The sequence below is a fragment of the Lepisosteus oculatus genome, chromosome 25 (assembly GCF_040954835.1).
Source record: "Lepisosteus oculatus isolate fLepOcu1 chromosome 25, fLepOcu1.hap2, whole genome shotgun sequence".
Lineage (NCBI taxonomy): Eukaryota > Metazoa > Chordata > Actinopteri > Semionotiformes > Lepisosteidae > Lepisosteus > Lepisosteus oculatus.
The window spans coordinates 974,278-990,291 of record NC_090720.1 but is presented as its reverse complement, the minus strand read 5'-3'; the positions used below and the strand labels follow the sequence as shown (position 1 = coordinate 990,291).

The following is a 16,014-nucleotide window of genomic DNA, read 5'->3' as shown; positions in this document are numbered from 1 at the left end:
GAAACGTGGGCACCACGGACACACCTCGGGGCTCAGTCCGCTAATGATACGACCCCGACTCAGGGCGGGACCCGGGAGCAGCTGAGATCTGGTTCACTGCAGCCCTGCGGCACATGGGGCAGAAACGGGACACACGCCCAAGCCTCCCGAGCCTCGGGGGGGCTGTGGGGCGTGCCGAGTCGCTCTGTACTGGCACCCCCTGGTCTCACGCAGTGTGCGGCTCGCTTCACTGTCGCAGTAGTCCGAGGTTTATTCCGAGCCGTAAGCGCGCGCTCGGAAAGCAGCACAGCCTGAGCCTGCCGTGGGCTCTTTTGGGATGATGCCAGCGGCACATCTTGGAGTCCCTCCTGCAGCAAACAGACGCATTACAATTAACAAGACACCCGGGAAGGGGACGGAGGAGGGAGATTTAATGGCATTCCCCGGGCCCCAGCACTGCGGCGCTGATGACACATCCCTGCTGCGCCTCCCTCTCTCCTCCCCTGCTGCAGGGAGCCTGGCTCCCGGGGAGAGTGCTGCAGGTTCATGGTCACCCAGGTGAGAGAGCCAGTGTCTCCTCCACCCCACCCACTGGGGTCCTCCGGGGGGCACACGCTCCTCGACTGATGAAGGGAGCCCGGGACCGGGGTCCGAGCCGGCAGGCTCTGCGTTCCTTCCCCCTGGGGGCAGCACCTCTGCTCCTTGATCCGGTCGGAAGACAACACAGCCACGCGGTGGGAGGGGGGCCCGTGCCCTTGTGTGTTCCTGAGCTTCCATGCACAACGGACGTCTCCCGGAAGGCCCGCACTCTGACCAGCGTGCAGAGTCATGCCATCTCCACTGGCTCGCAAAGGCTCTTGGGAGGTTCAGGGGCCCTTTTGTTTTGCAATCTGAGCAAGAGCATGCTGGGGCTGCTCCTCCAAGCCCGGCCCCTTGCTCTTGTCCCTTTCCTGTCCCCGTCCCGTCCTGCGCAGGAGCTCAGGGAACTGTCGCTGTGCTCACAGCTCCCTGCAGAGCCACAGACGCCCCCCCCTGCAGTGGCCCCGTTTACATCCGATGACCCACACGCCTGTAGGGCGGCGCTGTGGTGCAGTGGTTGGCCTTTGCCCTCAGCGCACTAGAGGTCAGCGCCGGGGCCCTGGGTCCAGTTCCGGACCTGAGGCGGGGTTGGTGTGCCCTCCCCCTGTCCGAAGACATGCTGGGGGCCTGTGGGAGACCGGGCCCCCGCTGCGAGCGTGTGCGCGTCTGCGTCTGCGTGTCCGTCCCGCGCCGGACTGGTGTCCCGTCCGAGGCGCGGCCCGCCGCTGCCCGCCCTGCCACCCTGTACTGGGTAAAGAGCTTGGCGGACGGGAGTGGGGCGGAGCTGCCCCAGATTCCAGCACCGCTGCGGCCGGTGTCACCAGCAGCTGAGCTTCCCTTCAGGACAGCGGCACCGCGACTGGGGCAGGATCGGGCCTCTGCTCCTGATGAATGCCGAGAGCCTGCGAACCCACTGCCGGTCCATACTTCAGAGCTCCGGGGATTTGCATGTTTTGTAATCTGATTCATGCCAGTCTAGTTAAAACAACAACAGCAGCAGCGGCAAAGCAAAGCAAAGGAAAATACTTAATGTGCGGAACAAACATCCCTCATCCGCGCCGCGCTCGGCCCCTGCCCTGCGCTCCCCTGTCAGTTTCGGGAACACGCGAGCTCCGGGAATCACAGTCCCTGGGCCTGAGGTCCCACGCGGGTGCGAGCCGAGCCGAGCCGAGCCGAGCCGGACCGTAAACGGCTCAGAGATACAAAAAACACGAGACGAAACAGAACGCGAGCTCGTCGCGGCCGCTCTTCCACTGGGGGGGGGGGACGGGGAAAGAGGGAAAAAAAACGTTGCGAGCGTAACAGGTCTCCGAAACTCATTCATATTAACAACTCAGATCACGTCCAGGAGCTCTGATTGTCCATTAACCTGGACGGCAGACCCCCTCCCCCCCCCAGTCTCCCTCCTCCTCCTCCTCCTCCTAGGGGTGGCGTCTCGCACCAGCCTGGGCAATGAGGGAACAGGCAGAAGAGGGCTTTTTTTTCTTTCGCTCTTTCTTCGGGTCCTTATCAGCAATTCAGATTGCATGCAAATCGGCAGCGTCATCGTCATTTCTTTCTTGCGAGCGAAAAAAAAATCAAGGGAGGAGGAGGAGGAGATGGAGGAGTGAAGGAGGGGGGGGGAGAGAGAGAGAGACTCAACCGTCCTCGGTCCTCCTCTTATGGGCAACACTTCGCTTCTGTTCTCCCTGCTGCTACGAGCTGGCAGTGTGGAGGCGTGAGACTCCGGCGCCCCAGAGCGCCTGATCGATGCGGGCTGCAGGAAAGTTCAGCTGAGCGCTCTTCTGCAGAGAGGAGGGGGGCTCGTCTTCATAACTCCGCCGTGCCCGAGGAGAAGCAGGAGTCCTGCGCGGGGCTGGGAGGTGGGGGGATTATTTCGGAGAGAACACACACACGCACACACGCCTCTGCCGTGATCATGGCCACGCAGCGCCGACGGACCGCGGCCAGCCGGTGCTCGCGGGCTCTGCTCGTGCTCGCCGTGCTGTGCGCCCGCTGCTGCCGCGCGACCTGCCCGGAGAGAGCGCTGGAGCGGCGCGAGGAGGAGGCGAACATAGTTCTGACCGGGACCGTGGAGGAGATCCTCAACATGGACCCCGTGCACAACACGTACTCCTGCAAGGTAAGGCACCGGGGCTCCGGGGCTCCGGGGCGGCGGGAGAGCGAGCGAGCGAGCCGGGGTTAAGACAGCACCGCGCCCGGCCCGGTCCGGCTCCGCTCGGACGGGAACAGCCTCCGGGCAGGTCCCCCCCCAGGAGAGTCGATGAGCGCTCAACTGTTGCCTCTTCTAATGTACAAAGAGCCTTCTCGCCTTTTCTTATTTTTTTGGAGGGGGGGAGGGTGCCCCGCCTTCTTTCACAGACCCCCCAGACCGTGAAAAGATCTCAAGTCTGGAAATGATTAATTTTGCACCTGTTTGCTCGCTACCTCTTCGCTCGCCGTTCGCGGCGGAGAGCGACACTCAGGCGGCGCTCGCGTGTTTCTGACAGGGGTGCGAGTCGATACCGCGCCACTGTCTGATGACAAAAAACAACCGAGCCTCTTCTGTCATTAACACACTTTTATTGGAACCCCCCAACAACATCACAAGAATCGCTTTTGAACATGATCCTCGGGTCGAGTATCCTCAGATCCGTCAACACGTGGTTTCCCTGAACCGAGCCTGTGGTGTGAGTTCGGTTCGGGATGAGGTTCCGAGGGGTGACAGAGCGTCAACCGAAGACCCAGGTAGCCGTGAGTCCCAGCGCCTGTCCCGGTCCGACTCAGCCGGGGGGGGCTCGCTGCGGGGTGGCAGACAGATGCACCTCGACACTGTGCTCCAACCCTCAGTCTAACTCCGTCTCTGGCGACAGAGACACCCCGGGCGCTGCGGGAGACTGCCGCTAACTTGACATCGCCGTGCAATGAAGAGGGGGGGGGGTTCCCGGCGTGGTTTGATCCGATCTGTTCAATCCCCATCGATCGTCGCTGCCCTGCACGGCCACGGGCACCCACTGACCGCGAGCGGCGGCGCGAGGCAGGCAGGCAGGCAGGCGGGCGAGGACGCGCGGCCCGGCGGCTCGCCTGTTGCTACGTAACCGCCGCCGGCGCTTGTCACGCGGCGGATTCCCTTGCACGCGGGCAGTTCTCTCGCTGCACCGGAAGGAAATATAAAAGCGACTCCGCCGCGCGGTGAGGGGGGGGGGTTGGCCGCGCGTGCCACGTTTTTCGTGTTTTAATTATTAGGCTTTGGAGTTGTGTGACTCAATACGGAGGGGGGGTCTGGCAGGAGGGGCCCGGGGCCCTGATGAGAAGTTTCCTCTCGGCGTTGTGAGAGCACCGTCCATGTCCGTGTTTTTATCATCTGAGCTTGTGGGATTCGGGAAGCCCCGGACTGCCAGTCCCCGAAGGTGCCCCTTAAGTTTCCAGTTGAGTTTCTTGTCAGTGTGTCCCTGCCATGGAGGAGCCCACAGGGCTGGACGGGGGAGTGTCCGCCTGGCTCCGTGTGGGAGGGGCCTGAGAGGAGGAGGAAGAGGAAGAGGATGGCGCCTGGGTCTCTGACCCCTGTCTCTCTCTCTCCCTGCCCCACAGGTGAGGGTGTGGCGCTACCTGAAGGGCCGGGAGGTCGTGACCCGGGACGTCCTGCTGGACGGGGGCAACAAGGTGATGATCGGGGGCTTCGGCGACCCCGGGATCTGCGACAACCAGGTGGCCACGGGGGACACGCGCATCTTCTTCGTCAACCGCGCGCCCGCGCAGCTGTGGCCGGCGCACAGGGGCGAGCTGATGCTGAACTCCAGCCTGATGAGGATCACGCTGCGCAACCTGGAGCAGGTGGAGCACTGCGTGGAGGGTGAGTCCCCTCGAACCCGCGCCGAGGCCGGGGGAGCCAGATCTGTTGCCCAGGTGGAGGCAGGGCTGCTGGCCTGACCGTCCCCTCCGGCGTCCGGCAGTCCTCTGGGATTCCGTGTCCGATCCGTGTCCGAGCCTCTGTGGGCAGCACGCTGGGAGTTGTGTTGGGGGCGAGGGCAGCATGGTTGCTAATGTTGCTGCCTCTTTAGCTCCTGGGTCCCGGGTTCGATTCTGGAAGGGGTTGGCTTCTGGGTGGGGTCTGTGTGTTCTCCTGGTGTGTGTGTAGGTCTCCTCCAGGTGCCCAGCTTTCTTCCCGCAGTCCTGAGACATGCTGGCAGGCTAACTGGCATCTGGGAAAACTGGCCCTGGTCTGAGTGTGCCCTGCGATGGACTGGCGTGCTGTCCAGGGTGCACCCTGCCTTGTGTCTGGTGCCTGCTGGGATAGGCCCCGTCTCCCCTGTGCTGGATGAAGGGCTTGGGACAGGGGTGGACAGGTGGAAATGGGGGGTTTGACCGAGGTCGTTCTCGATGTTGTCACGTGGAGATGGGCCTCCGAGCTGCTTTGGCAAGGGGATGGATCAGCCCTGACCTTGGAGTTGGGAGTGATTGGACAGGTGGGGTAGCCCAGCTGCAGAGGTGCTCTGCTCCCCCCTGGGGAGAGGCAGTCGAACCCGGGAACCTGAGAGAAGCAGCAGCTCCTGTAGCAGAACCAGTTCAGATCCGCAGTCAGGCGCAGGCCGGACAGATTGGACTGTGTGAGTGTGTTTGTGAGTGAGAGTGTGTGTTTGTGTGTGTGTGAGTGAGTGTGTGTTTGTGTGTACGTGTGAGTGAGTGAGTGTGTGCGTTCGAGTGTGAGTGAGTGAGTGTGTGCGTTCGAGTGTGAGTGAGTGTGTGTGTGCGTGTGAGTGAGTGAGTGTGTGTTTGTGTGTGTGTGAGTGTGTGTCTGTGTGTGCGTTTGAGTGAGTGTGTGTTTGTGTGTGTGTGTGTGAGTGTGTGTCTGTGTGTGCGTTTGAGTGAGTGTGTGTTTCTGTGTGTGTGTGAGTGAGTGTGTGAGTGAGTGTGTGAGTGAGTGTGTGTGTGAGTGAGTGTGTGTGTGTTTGTGTGTGTTTGTGTGTGTGTGCGTGTGAGTGAGTGTGAGTGAGTGTGAGTGAGTGAGTGTGTGTGAGTGAGTGTGTGTGCGTGGTGCTTTCCTGTTTCTGAACTATGCGAAGGCGCTGTGTGCGAGCGTTCAGCCAGGTGTTTTGCAGACAGTGACATTAGCAACATTTCGGTAATGTGTCACCATGGAAACCGCCAGCGGGAAAGATCCTCTTTGCACAGCCGCTCCTGTGCCGGGACGCCCCAGTCTCCCACGCGAGGGTCCGGTCCCCAGGGAGACCGGAGAGGGGCCCCCCTCTCCCGTCCGCGTCCTGACCTGTTTCCGCTGTTCTGATGAGCTCTTTGGACCGGATTGTTGTTCCCTATTCACTGTCCTGGTTTAAAGTCCCACTCCGGGATGTTTCTTAAAGGCGGGTGGTCAGGAGCAGTTCTCTAATTGAAGCGACCAGACGACAGTTATTAAGGGACAGCAGGCTCAGTATTTTCAGCGTTTGGCATCGCCTGACGCAACGACGGCGCTGGCCTTGATCTCAAGGCTGACAAAACCCTCCTAACGTGCGAGGAACGAGCCAGGGAGGCAGCTGTGGGGGTGAAGATGGGGGGCTCAGCGGGCGATCCTTTCTATTTAGTGAGAGAGCGGAGGTGCGGGCCCACAGCATGACCTCCTCTCGAACTGCACTCCATGAGAGCCTGAAGGAGCTTGGAAAGAGGTCTCAGTTTAAGCGGCGCCGTGTGCCGTGTAAATGCAAGGGGTGGGCAGGTCTGGGGTATGAAAACAGAAGGTCAGAAAGGAATGTCAAGCACTACTGCCGTGCTGGGGGTTGGAGAAGGAATTCCTGGCAGAGCTCCGCAGGTAGGAAATGAGCGAGGGTCTCTGCAGGCCGGTCAGAAAGAGCTGCCGCAACCCGGCTTACGGCACAGAGTCCTCACTCCTCCGCGCAGAATTAATCACCACCTCACAGCTGGACTGCTGAACGAGAGCACTGGCACCTGGGCGGGGCTACAGTCTGTGACACGTACCGCTGTATCTTAGAGGGAAGAATATACAAAGCTCCTGTTGTAGTTTGTTTTTGCTTCGGCGTGTAGAGTCGCTCCGGGTGGTTATTGCTGATTCCTGCTGGTTTCCTCGGGAGGGGATCTTCGCGGCTGGGCTTTTTGTGATAGTCGACCAAATATCATTTCTTATCAGTCTGAGAACGCAAAACCCCTCCTGCTTCCCTCCAGCCCCCTCGAGGGGTGAGGGCGATGGCTCGGCGCCGGCGGAGCGCAGAGCAGGGGAGGGCGACTCCAGTCCTGGCGCCGCTGCACTGGCTACCCGCAGGATTTAGACGCAATATTTAATCTGCACCTGACTAAGACGCAGCTGTGCTCAATTATGTCATTAAGGTCTGGGGTGGAATGAAAAACAGACAGAGAAGTGGCACCCACGTTCAAAAGCCCCAATATTGTTTGCCCTTTAAGGGCTGTGTTTTTGGAAATAAATAAATAATTGAGGTTTTGATTTCCCTGCCTGAAAACACCTATTAAACTGCACCCTGTTGAAATAAACCATAACGTGATTAGTGCATAGTCCTCGTACTGCATAATGTCTTCAGGTAATGTGGTAATGCGCTTAGGAATCTTTCATGTGGGAGACCAATATTTAACTTGGTTATGAATTCTATATGTTTTCGTCTACTGGTTTTCTCTTTTGTGTCCTTTTTAGTCCTGAAGCTGTTTTGTTTAATGGAGTGGGTCTTTTTTTTTATTCAGACAAATATTTCACAACCCCTCAATTTAAATTTAATTTAAATTTAATCAAGCTCTTGTCTATTTTGAAATCTCACTGCTCACCTGTGCTCTAGAGAAATAATTGGCGCTGTCGTATGCTTCTTGTTGTTTTGTGCGTGGCCATCACATCTGAATGTGGAAATACCTGGGAGCATTCATGAGAGACGTTCGGACTCCATCACTGTGCCTTTCAGAATGAGTGCCTGCTGCATCTTAGCTGATTGCCTCTAAGTAATGATTGCCGCCTGTTGAGGGAGAAGTTTCATTATGTGGAAACGCTGGGGAAGGCTGTGCTATAAATCTCGTTAGGAAAAGTACTTTAATTAGCGAGAGACTGCATTAGTGCATTCACTCATTGCTTAACATAGCACGGACCACAGACGGCCCCTCAGCAGCAGCTCCAGAGCAAGTGGCTTTATTTGAGACCCCGTGACAAGCCGACAGCGGGGGGGTGGAAGGGTCCGCTTTCTTCAGTGGTATAACAAAACGTTTATCATTGGAAAAGTGATTTCGTTTCTCAGTTGTCGTTTTTTTTTGGGGCGACACGGCTTCGAAAGAAGTGTGTCCCCTGGATCTGCCGCCCATCAATAAAGACATGTGTAAGAAAAAGATCCTGAGCCACTGTTAATGGCTGATTTCCCGGGTGATGTGATGACTCGTGTGTGCCAGGCGGCTCCCCGAGCGAAGTCAGAGCTCCTCAGTGGAGCTGCGCGGAGGCCAAGCCGCGGGTCGATTGTGGGCTGTACCCCGGTGTCTGTGTGGGCCTCCTGCGTCTCTGCGGCACCCTGGACACCGGGGCGGTGCTGTCGGCTGCTCCTGGGCGAGGGCTCGGGGCAGCGGGGCAGAGAGCGGGGCTGCGTTGCGCAGGGGGTTCCTCGCTCAGGTGCGGACTGGAATGCTCGCGGCGTTTGGCTCGGCGCGCGGTGCTTCCTGACTCACCCAGGGGAGGGAGGAGGGAGGAGGGAGGGCCTGGGGCGGCGCATTCCCCGTCTCGGAGCGCCGCGCCTCAGAGCCTTGGAACCCGCGGGAGAGCCTGTGCACAGGAGGGCTGCACCACAGCTGGTCGTGCCAGGAGACGAGCAGCCCGGAGGGGCGTGTTTCTCTTTGCCTTGTCCTCTCGCCACGGCGCTGGGAAGAGAGAGAAGCCTGTCGAATTTGTCCAGTTACTGCTGCCACTGTACAGGCTGGTGTGTCACACGGGGCATTTCCCTCAAGCTGGCCTGCTGGTCTCGGGCTTGGGCTGGACTGGGCTTTTACATGTGCACAGATACCCCGGTGATTCATTCTGCCCGCGGGGGCCTGACGGTGCAGCCCGTTCCTCTGTCGTTCTGAGCTCTGCTCGTGCCGTCCCCCCGGTAGGCGGAGACGCTTCTGAGGGACGTGCCCGCGTGTTGCTCACGTTTGCCTGCCCAGTACTAGAAGACGTGTCCACGCCCCGGCCCTGCGCTGGTGCTGGCCTGGACTGGGCGTGACGGAGAGCGGGGCTGCGGTGCGTGTGTGTGTAGCGTGGGCTGTTTTCCCAGCTGCCCCGGTGCTGCTGGCGTGAGCCTGCAGTTGGACCCGGAGGTGCTCAGGTGGCTGAGGTCGGCCAGGAGTCAAAGAAGCAACACGCTTGTAACGGCTGTAGGTTTCTGTGCTGGTGGTCTCTCCCGGCTGACCTCACATCTGGCTGCTCACCCGGCGACTCTACGGGCCGTCAGGATGCTTTCCAGGCCCTTGACGCGCCATGCAGGGGGTGAGGCTGCAGAGGGGTGAGGCTGCAGAGGGGTGAGGCTGTATAGAGGCTGCAGAGGGGTGAGGCTGCAGAGGGGTGAGGCTGCAGAGAGGTGAGGCTGTATAGAGGCTGCAGAGAGGTGAGGCTGCAGAGAGGTGAGGCTGCAGAGAGGTGAGGCTGTATAGAGGCTGCAGAGGGGTGAGGCTGCAGAGGGGTGAGGCTGTATAGAGGCTGCAGAGGGGTGAGGCTGCAGAGGGGTGAGGCTGTATAGAGGCTGCAGAGAGGTGAGGCTGTATAGAGGCTGCAGAGGGGTGAGGCTGCAGAGAGGTGAGGCTGTGATGAGGTGGCTTTGTGCTTGTGTTTGAGAAAGGAGGAGGCCTCAGGGCAGTTAATGCTTTCTACACCAGCCCTGGTTCCTCTCACCCCCGCAGTGACCCACTCTTGTGTTTTCTGTGGACGGCCATTAAACTACCCTTTTTTCCAAAAGATCTGAGAGTAAAGTAACTCTTCCAGCTTGCATGATAACACGGCCTTTCTGTGAGCAACTGGCCCGCGATTTCTCTGAGAATAAGGCATCATCTGTGTCTCTGCCGGGGCGGACAAAAAGATAATGGCCTTACAGTTATCTCCCTCACGAAATGAGTCAGAGGGTCTTGGGGACAGGTTTCCACTTCCCCTGAGGTTCCTGTTTAACACAGTCATTCTTCAAGGGCTCGAACAAGTGGCTGCTTTGTAGGATTGAGGCTCTATTGTGTGTCTCGTCCCGCACACTCACATCAGCAGTATTGCGGCGCAGTCTGTGGGCCTCGGCCGTCGAAGGGGAGCACAGAGCACAGAGCACAGAGCTCTGCAAACGTGGGAGCGCATCCCAGACCCAGCTGTGTGGGGGCAGTGTCTGACCCCCCCCCCCCCCGCTGAAATTTCCATGTTACGCAGAAGAGGAGCTTGAGCGAGGAGCTGCGTCATCGGTGTGCTTTGTCTGCAATGTGACCAGTAGTTGTAAATTCCACAGCTGCACCCTGAAAGGCGAGAGATAGGCAGGCGCCCCAGCGCAGCTGAGCCTTCTTCAGGTGTGCCGGTCGCAGATCGTGCAAATTGTGATGAAGTGCCTTCTTCGTTTTTTTTAAGATGTAAGATGAGCGAATGTGTCTGTTTTATGTGAGAATTAAGCCCTTTGCCCCCAGGGTGAAACAAATACTGAGAGGCCTGTTCCGCACAGGGAGGAAGAGTGCGGATTCAGGAGCAGTCCCTTCTCTTACCAAGGGTTTTTAAATCCACCTATTTTCGCTGTTTTCGAAACCCATGAACGAAACCTCATGAATTTCTCACTTTCAGTGGGCCTTCACATTTTAATGCTCGCAGAAAACAGGCTGCTCCCCCAAAACACGCACACAGCTCAAAAGACACTGTCTCCAGTGCTGGCACTGCCCAGGGTTTCTAAGGCTTCTGTCAACCCTTTGAGAGAGTGGAATTAACTTAATGTGGATTGTTGCACCCTTTATCTAAAATGAGCATAATGACTCCGTCTCAGCAACTGAAAACAGACTTTCAGTGCATTTCCTGCAGCGCATCTACATAAACATCTAGGGCTTCACAGGGATTTTAAGGAAAGAGGCTGAATCCTCTCGGGATTTGGGGAGTCTGTAGTACAGGATGCTTTCCCAGGATCATGCCATCTGGAGAACAGAGGAGAGGGAGAGGAAGAGAGTGAGAGAGGGTGAGGCAGTTGGACAGTGGTGGGGAGAGAGTGGAAGTGTGAGAGATGGGAGGAGACTGAAAGAGAGAGGGAGAACGTGTCCAAGGGCTGTCAAGGTTGTTGGACCGAGAGTGAGACAAGGATAGAGCGAGGGACTGAGAGAGAGAGTGAGAGGGAGTGACGGAGCACACTGAGAGAGTGAGACAGGAGTCAGGAGTGAGAGTGGGTAGGGTGAGTCGTCTGGACTTTCTGGACCGGGTGCTCTATCACTCTCCAGCAAAGCAAGATCAGGGGCCTGCCTGCCAGCCACACAGACGCTCTGGGACAATCCTGAGAGATTATTAGATTGTGTTTATTAAAAAGGTAGGATGCCAGTGATAGCACTGGTCCTTCTCCTGGGATGTATACTGCCTCTAAACTGAAAACCCATGAAAAGCAGAGGCAGGGGCTGTTAGCAGAACCTGCATGTCATAACCTGGCTCCCCTTCCAGGCTGGCTCTGCAGTCCTCAGGGACGTGACTGGGCAGCAAAGACCAAACAAGGCAAGAAAAAACAGTTACAAAGCTGCAGTTTGCTCTGACAGCTCCAGCACATTACACATATTTCGGTGGTGCGCTGGTAGGCTTAGACATCTGAGGAATCTTTCCGTAGACAAGCACGGGCAACGGCAGATAGCCACGATAAGATCGATTCTCGCTGAAGTGCTCAAGGCCTGGTTTGCAGTGAACAGAACGCACAGATCCTTCTCTGTGCAAGCCCCTGCCTTTCCCTGAGGTTCCCCTAAGAAGTAGACAATTGTGAGTATTTGATAATAGGGGATAATTACTAATAATAACAAAACTAGATGCCGTTGGGCAGTGCTTTCGTTTAAAATCCACTGGCACTCTGACTCCAGAAGCATCTTTGAGCACGTGAGGGATCGGGGTGTTCCTGGCCTTTGCTCGGTCCTCTGGCCTCTGCCACTGTTGCGACCCTCCCCTCCAGCAGGGCGGTTCTGCCTTGTGGCGCACGCCGGGCTCGCTCAGGTGGGCCGGACCGAGCCGGGCAGAGCGGCCCGCCTCGCTGCAGAGCCCTGGCAGCCCTGTCTGGGTTGCCGGGTTCCGTGGTCCAGGGGGCCCTGTGAGTTTCTCCTGCCTCGCGAGGCGTGTGCCTGTGCGACTGACGCTCGGACCGGAGCGTGGCCGCGGGGCTGCAGAGGCGCGGAGCGCGTTTCGCTGAGCGTGGGGTGAAGACTGCTCGGCCATTACTTGCTTTGTGATCGTTCCAGCATGGTGTGGGAGAGGAGGGTAGAGGGAGGGATCGAGAGAGAGAGGGAGAGGGGGAGACAGCTGCCTGGACTCTGTACCGGAGGTGCTTAAATTTGACAGAGCTCGATAGATCGAACACAGATCTGACTGAATCGTTAAAGCGTGTAATAGCGCCCCCCTCTGTGTGGCACACCCGGGCCCGGTCCTGACCTCCAGGGCATGGTCTCGGACCAAGCGGTGCCGTTGTGCGCAGAAGTTTGCCAGTATCGTGAGCTCCTGCAGCAGGTTCTGTAGAACCTAACACAACCCGGACCCCCAGCCTGCGCAGGTTCCCAGGGTGGGGGAGCTGGGAAGGGCCCCTGGAGCCGTGTCCCGCGATCAAGGGAAACACTCTCAGGCTCATTGCGTCCGTCGTGGTTTGTGACGCGGGCTGGGGGAGAGGGGGGTCAGGGGTCCGGGGATGAGCATTCCTCACCGGGCCCGGGACAGAGCCGGTCCAGCTGCTGCGGCCGGTGGGGAAGACAGCCCCCTGGGGCAGGGGAAGAGTGGTCTGTGAGAAGAGAGCCTCCGAAGCAGCTTTGATGTGGGCCGGAGAGGATTCTTAGCCACGCGGTTGAGGAACGTGCTCGTTACTCTCATGGCAGAGATGACTTATCTCAGTGTTCCCTTCCATGCTTGCTGTCTGCCTGCTGGACTTTTGACTTCTGGCTTAGTAAATGCCGACCCGTTGTGCTCCTTTCACGACTTCGATCTCCTCGGTCCGGTTTCCTTTCGGCCCGGTGTTTCAGGAAGCCGCTGCACTCCGGGCCTCGCGGAGGACGGGCTGTGTTGCCGTGACAGCCGCGGAGGTTTGGGTTTCTGCACCCTGGTTACCTGTCAGACCTTTTCTCTTGTGTCCTCTGGCTGTGGAAGCCAGGTGCTGGTTGGTGACCAAGGTCAGACGAATGCCCTGCGGGCCACGTCTCTGTTCGAGCCGCCAGTGTGAAGGGTCAGGACCTGCCGTTGGCCTGAGCCTGAGGAAAACCCCGTCGACCAGGCGAGGTTCTGCATCAGCAGCTGTCACAGCTGGCGGCAGGCAGGCAGTAGGCAGCTCTGCGTTTCATTGGGATTCCTCCTGCACCGTCTGACAAGAAGCTGAACCTTCCAGTTGCTCAGATAATGGCTTTGCCTCGCTCTCTCCCTGTGTGCCTCTGGTTTGCATTTTATGTGGGACTAATTGGTGTCGCTGAACTGCAGGTCTGAAAAGTGCGGTCTGTACCGCTCAGTTTATGCGCACATTGGTTTTAACATTCTGCTTTAATTCCAGAAGCCCCATTAGCAGCTTGGCTCCATTTACAGGTGCCCAGCAAAATGCGTTCCTCTCCAGAAGACTGGTAAACACTTGTCGAAAGGCAGGGCTCTCCAGACGGAGAAGCATCCAGTCGACTCCGAGTCGTTCTCACGGAGAACCATTCCCCCGGCTCTGTGCAGCGGGGGCCTGTCGTAGTGCTGATTGCTCGACCTTCGGATGGGTGCGTTTTCAAAATCAGGGGCTCATCCTGAAGCCTAGTAATACAACAGATCCCCGCCTCAGCAGGACATGCGGTGTTTTTCTTGGTTCAGAAGGAGGACCCCAGAGCTGCTGCTTGTGGGCTGTGTCTGCGGCGTAAACACTAACTCTGCTCACGCCCCTCCTGTCCCCCGACGAGCGTGCAGCTTCTTATTGTTGCTGGCTTTCCGAGGGGCTAAGCCCTTTGTGTGCAAGAGAATTGTAGCGATTCAGAAGGGAGGCACAGCGCCGCTCTCCTTTCCACGGACGGGGCCGTATAAACGTTAAAGAGGACGCGTTGAGTTTTACGGTGCAGTAGACCTGGGCGACAGCCCCTGCAGTCTGGTGCCTGATCCGCTGATCCACCCCCACAGACCTGCAGGTCGCCACACTGCTGCTGGCCCTGTAATCACCCTGGAATCCAGGGCAGTAAAACTGTACCTGTAATAACAAGGCAGGAGCTGCGGACACAGGGAGCGACAGCGGCTTCTTTCAGACACGGGCAGTAGGCTCCTCAGTCCTGAAACGTTCTGCACAGCTTCTTTTTTTTAATGAGCGATGGCACTGCTTTTTTACTGCTAGGCCGGAGTATTTCAGGGGGTATTTCTACAAGTTGGTGTTGTCGCCGGGATGTTCCATGTTCCATGTCAAGTAAACCTTGAACAAAGAGCTCTGCCTGTGGGTCTGAAGGGAATCGTGTCAATTTCCCTGCACTTCCTGCCGTTAAGCTGTAGTGGCAGTAGCAATAATAATATAAGAATAATGATGGCTCTCTTTTGGATACCGCCTTTCACCCCAAAGGGCTGCCAGAGCCCCACATACAAGGGGGACCTGCGTCACCGTCACTGCAGGGCACAGTGGTCAGGAGCAGGAGGGAGGAAGGGGTTCACCCAGAGAGTGGGGTTCAGCCAGGCCCTAATGCTACCAGCAGTAAATGTCTTTTCACAAACAGAGCCATGGGATCTTCAGAGACCAAGTAGTCAGGACCCCAGTTTAATGTCTCCTCTGAGGTCTGGCTCTGCCTACAGCACAGCGTCCCCTAACAGCACACCTCTTCAGGTGGCACATCTGTTTGCCAGCGCTGACCTGCCCCAGCCTCACCGAGCCCCTGAGATCTCACCAGGCAGGGCACTGGTAGGCGAGCTTGTCTTTGAAGTTCGTGAAGGACCAGACAAAGCGCTGAACACTGGGCGAACTGGGAAAGGAGACAAGGGAAGCACCACAAGAGCTCCATGTGACTGCCTTTGTGGGTTTGTGTTAATGGAATTAAGTAACTGGTTGTGTTGCTGGCCTGCATTAGTTCACAGCTTCCACTGATGTGTTTTAAACATCTGCTTTCCTTGTGAAAACCGATGCGTGCATATTCACTTGGTGTCCTCTAATGACCATCTTGAACAAACCTTTATGTGGCACTTGCCAGCGAGGGGGATTAACCTTGCCCTGCTGGTATGTGCGGAGGGTAGGAAGGAGCTGTCTTCATCTCCTCCAGACGCGGGAGATTCCTTTCACAGTGGCTAGTAGCCGCCGGGGACAGATGGGCCAGCGGTCCAGAGATCGGTCATTACCTCACGCTCGGCCGAGTCTCGGTCACATGACCTTCCCGTTCCGGCCGGCTGCTGGAGAGCCTCCTGATCCTGCGCTGCTCTAAGACGTGGAATGAGCTTTCCGACGTGGCTGCTGCCGAGGCCGGACAGCCCGGGCCGTGGACCCCGCAGGGCCGCTCGTCCGCACGCGGGAAACCGCGCAGGGAGTCCGGCCTTTCTGTGACGTGCGCCTCTCGGCGGCTTCCGTGTCCCGCTGTCCTTTTCCCACACGTCTCGCCGGGGACAGCTGGCGGATGTGGTTTCTGCGGGAGGAGTCTGGCATTCCCATTCGGAGCGCGCAGCTCTCCGCTCCAGGGAGCGATTAGAGGCAGAGGTGGGTGTCCGGGGAGGGCTGGCGGTTTCCGCGGCCGGTCATGGTGCTGCTCCGGATGACAGAAACGGAGGCGCTTGGCCGAGAGCGTCTGGTGAGGGCTCCCAGTGAACTGCGCGATTCTGAATCCCCTTTAACGGGCGGCGCAGTTTTCCGAGGGAAGTTAGGGATTCTGTTAGGGCAGCTGTTCCGGATTCCGCTGTTCTTGTTTGCCGGGTACCTGCCTCCTGCTCCTCCCCGGGCCGACACTGGTGACGGTGTCCCCCAGGCCAGACCGCCTGGCTGTAGCTGTCTGCTCTTCACCCTGGTCAGTGCCGATAACAGGGCAGTCTCGGGCTAGGGTGAAGAGTTTGAACTGGGACCCTGCAGCAAAGGAAGGTTATACGTTCATTGGAAAACTGGAAAAACGCTACAACCATTTACTGTCGCAGACTTTGATAAGGGTCTCTTTTTGGTGAAATGGTCTTAATGATCTGTGCTGCGGAAAGGGAATGGCTTATAGCTGCCTGCCAGCAGAATTTCACCCTTCGAGTTTGATCTCCAAATTGTTCAGCAGCCCCCAAAGACACACCTGAAGTGATGACTTCCTGCGAGGACGGCAGAGAGAGTATCACGTCAAGCCTGTCGCCCGCCGTGCAGCTTTCCTTTCTTGTGATGT

The 16,014-nt window shown here is 57.9% G+C and overlaps 1 protein-coding gene across 10 annotated transcripts in view; it reads left to right on the top strand.

Annotated features, from left to right (window-relative positions):
* The first annotated feature begins 2,027 nt into the window (after positions 1–2,027).
* agrn (agrin) overlaps positions 2,028–16,014 on the top strand; it is a 165,370-nt gene continuing 151,383 nt past the window's right edge. For 5 of the 10 annotated variants that reach the window (XM_069183835.1, XM_069183838.1, XM_069183836.1 and 2 more), the window contains exons 1-2: positions 2,028–2,680; positions 4,129–4,390. In XM_069183835.1, the coding sequence (XP_069039936.1) occupies positions 2,477–2,680; positions 4,129–4,390 (466 nt within the window). In that variant the 5' untranslated portion in view covers positions 2,028–2,476. The remainder of the gene's footprint in view (positions 2,681–4,128; positions 4,391–16,014) is intronic. The other 5 variants (XM_069183841.1, XM_069183834.1, XM_069183839.1 and 2 more) reach the window with 3 other exon arrangements.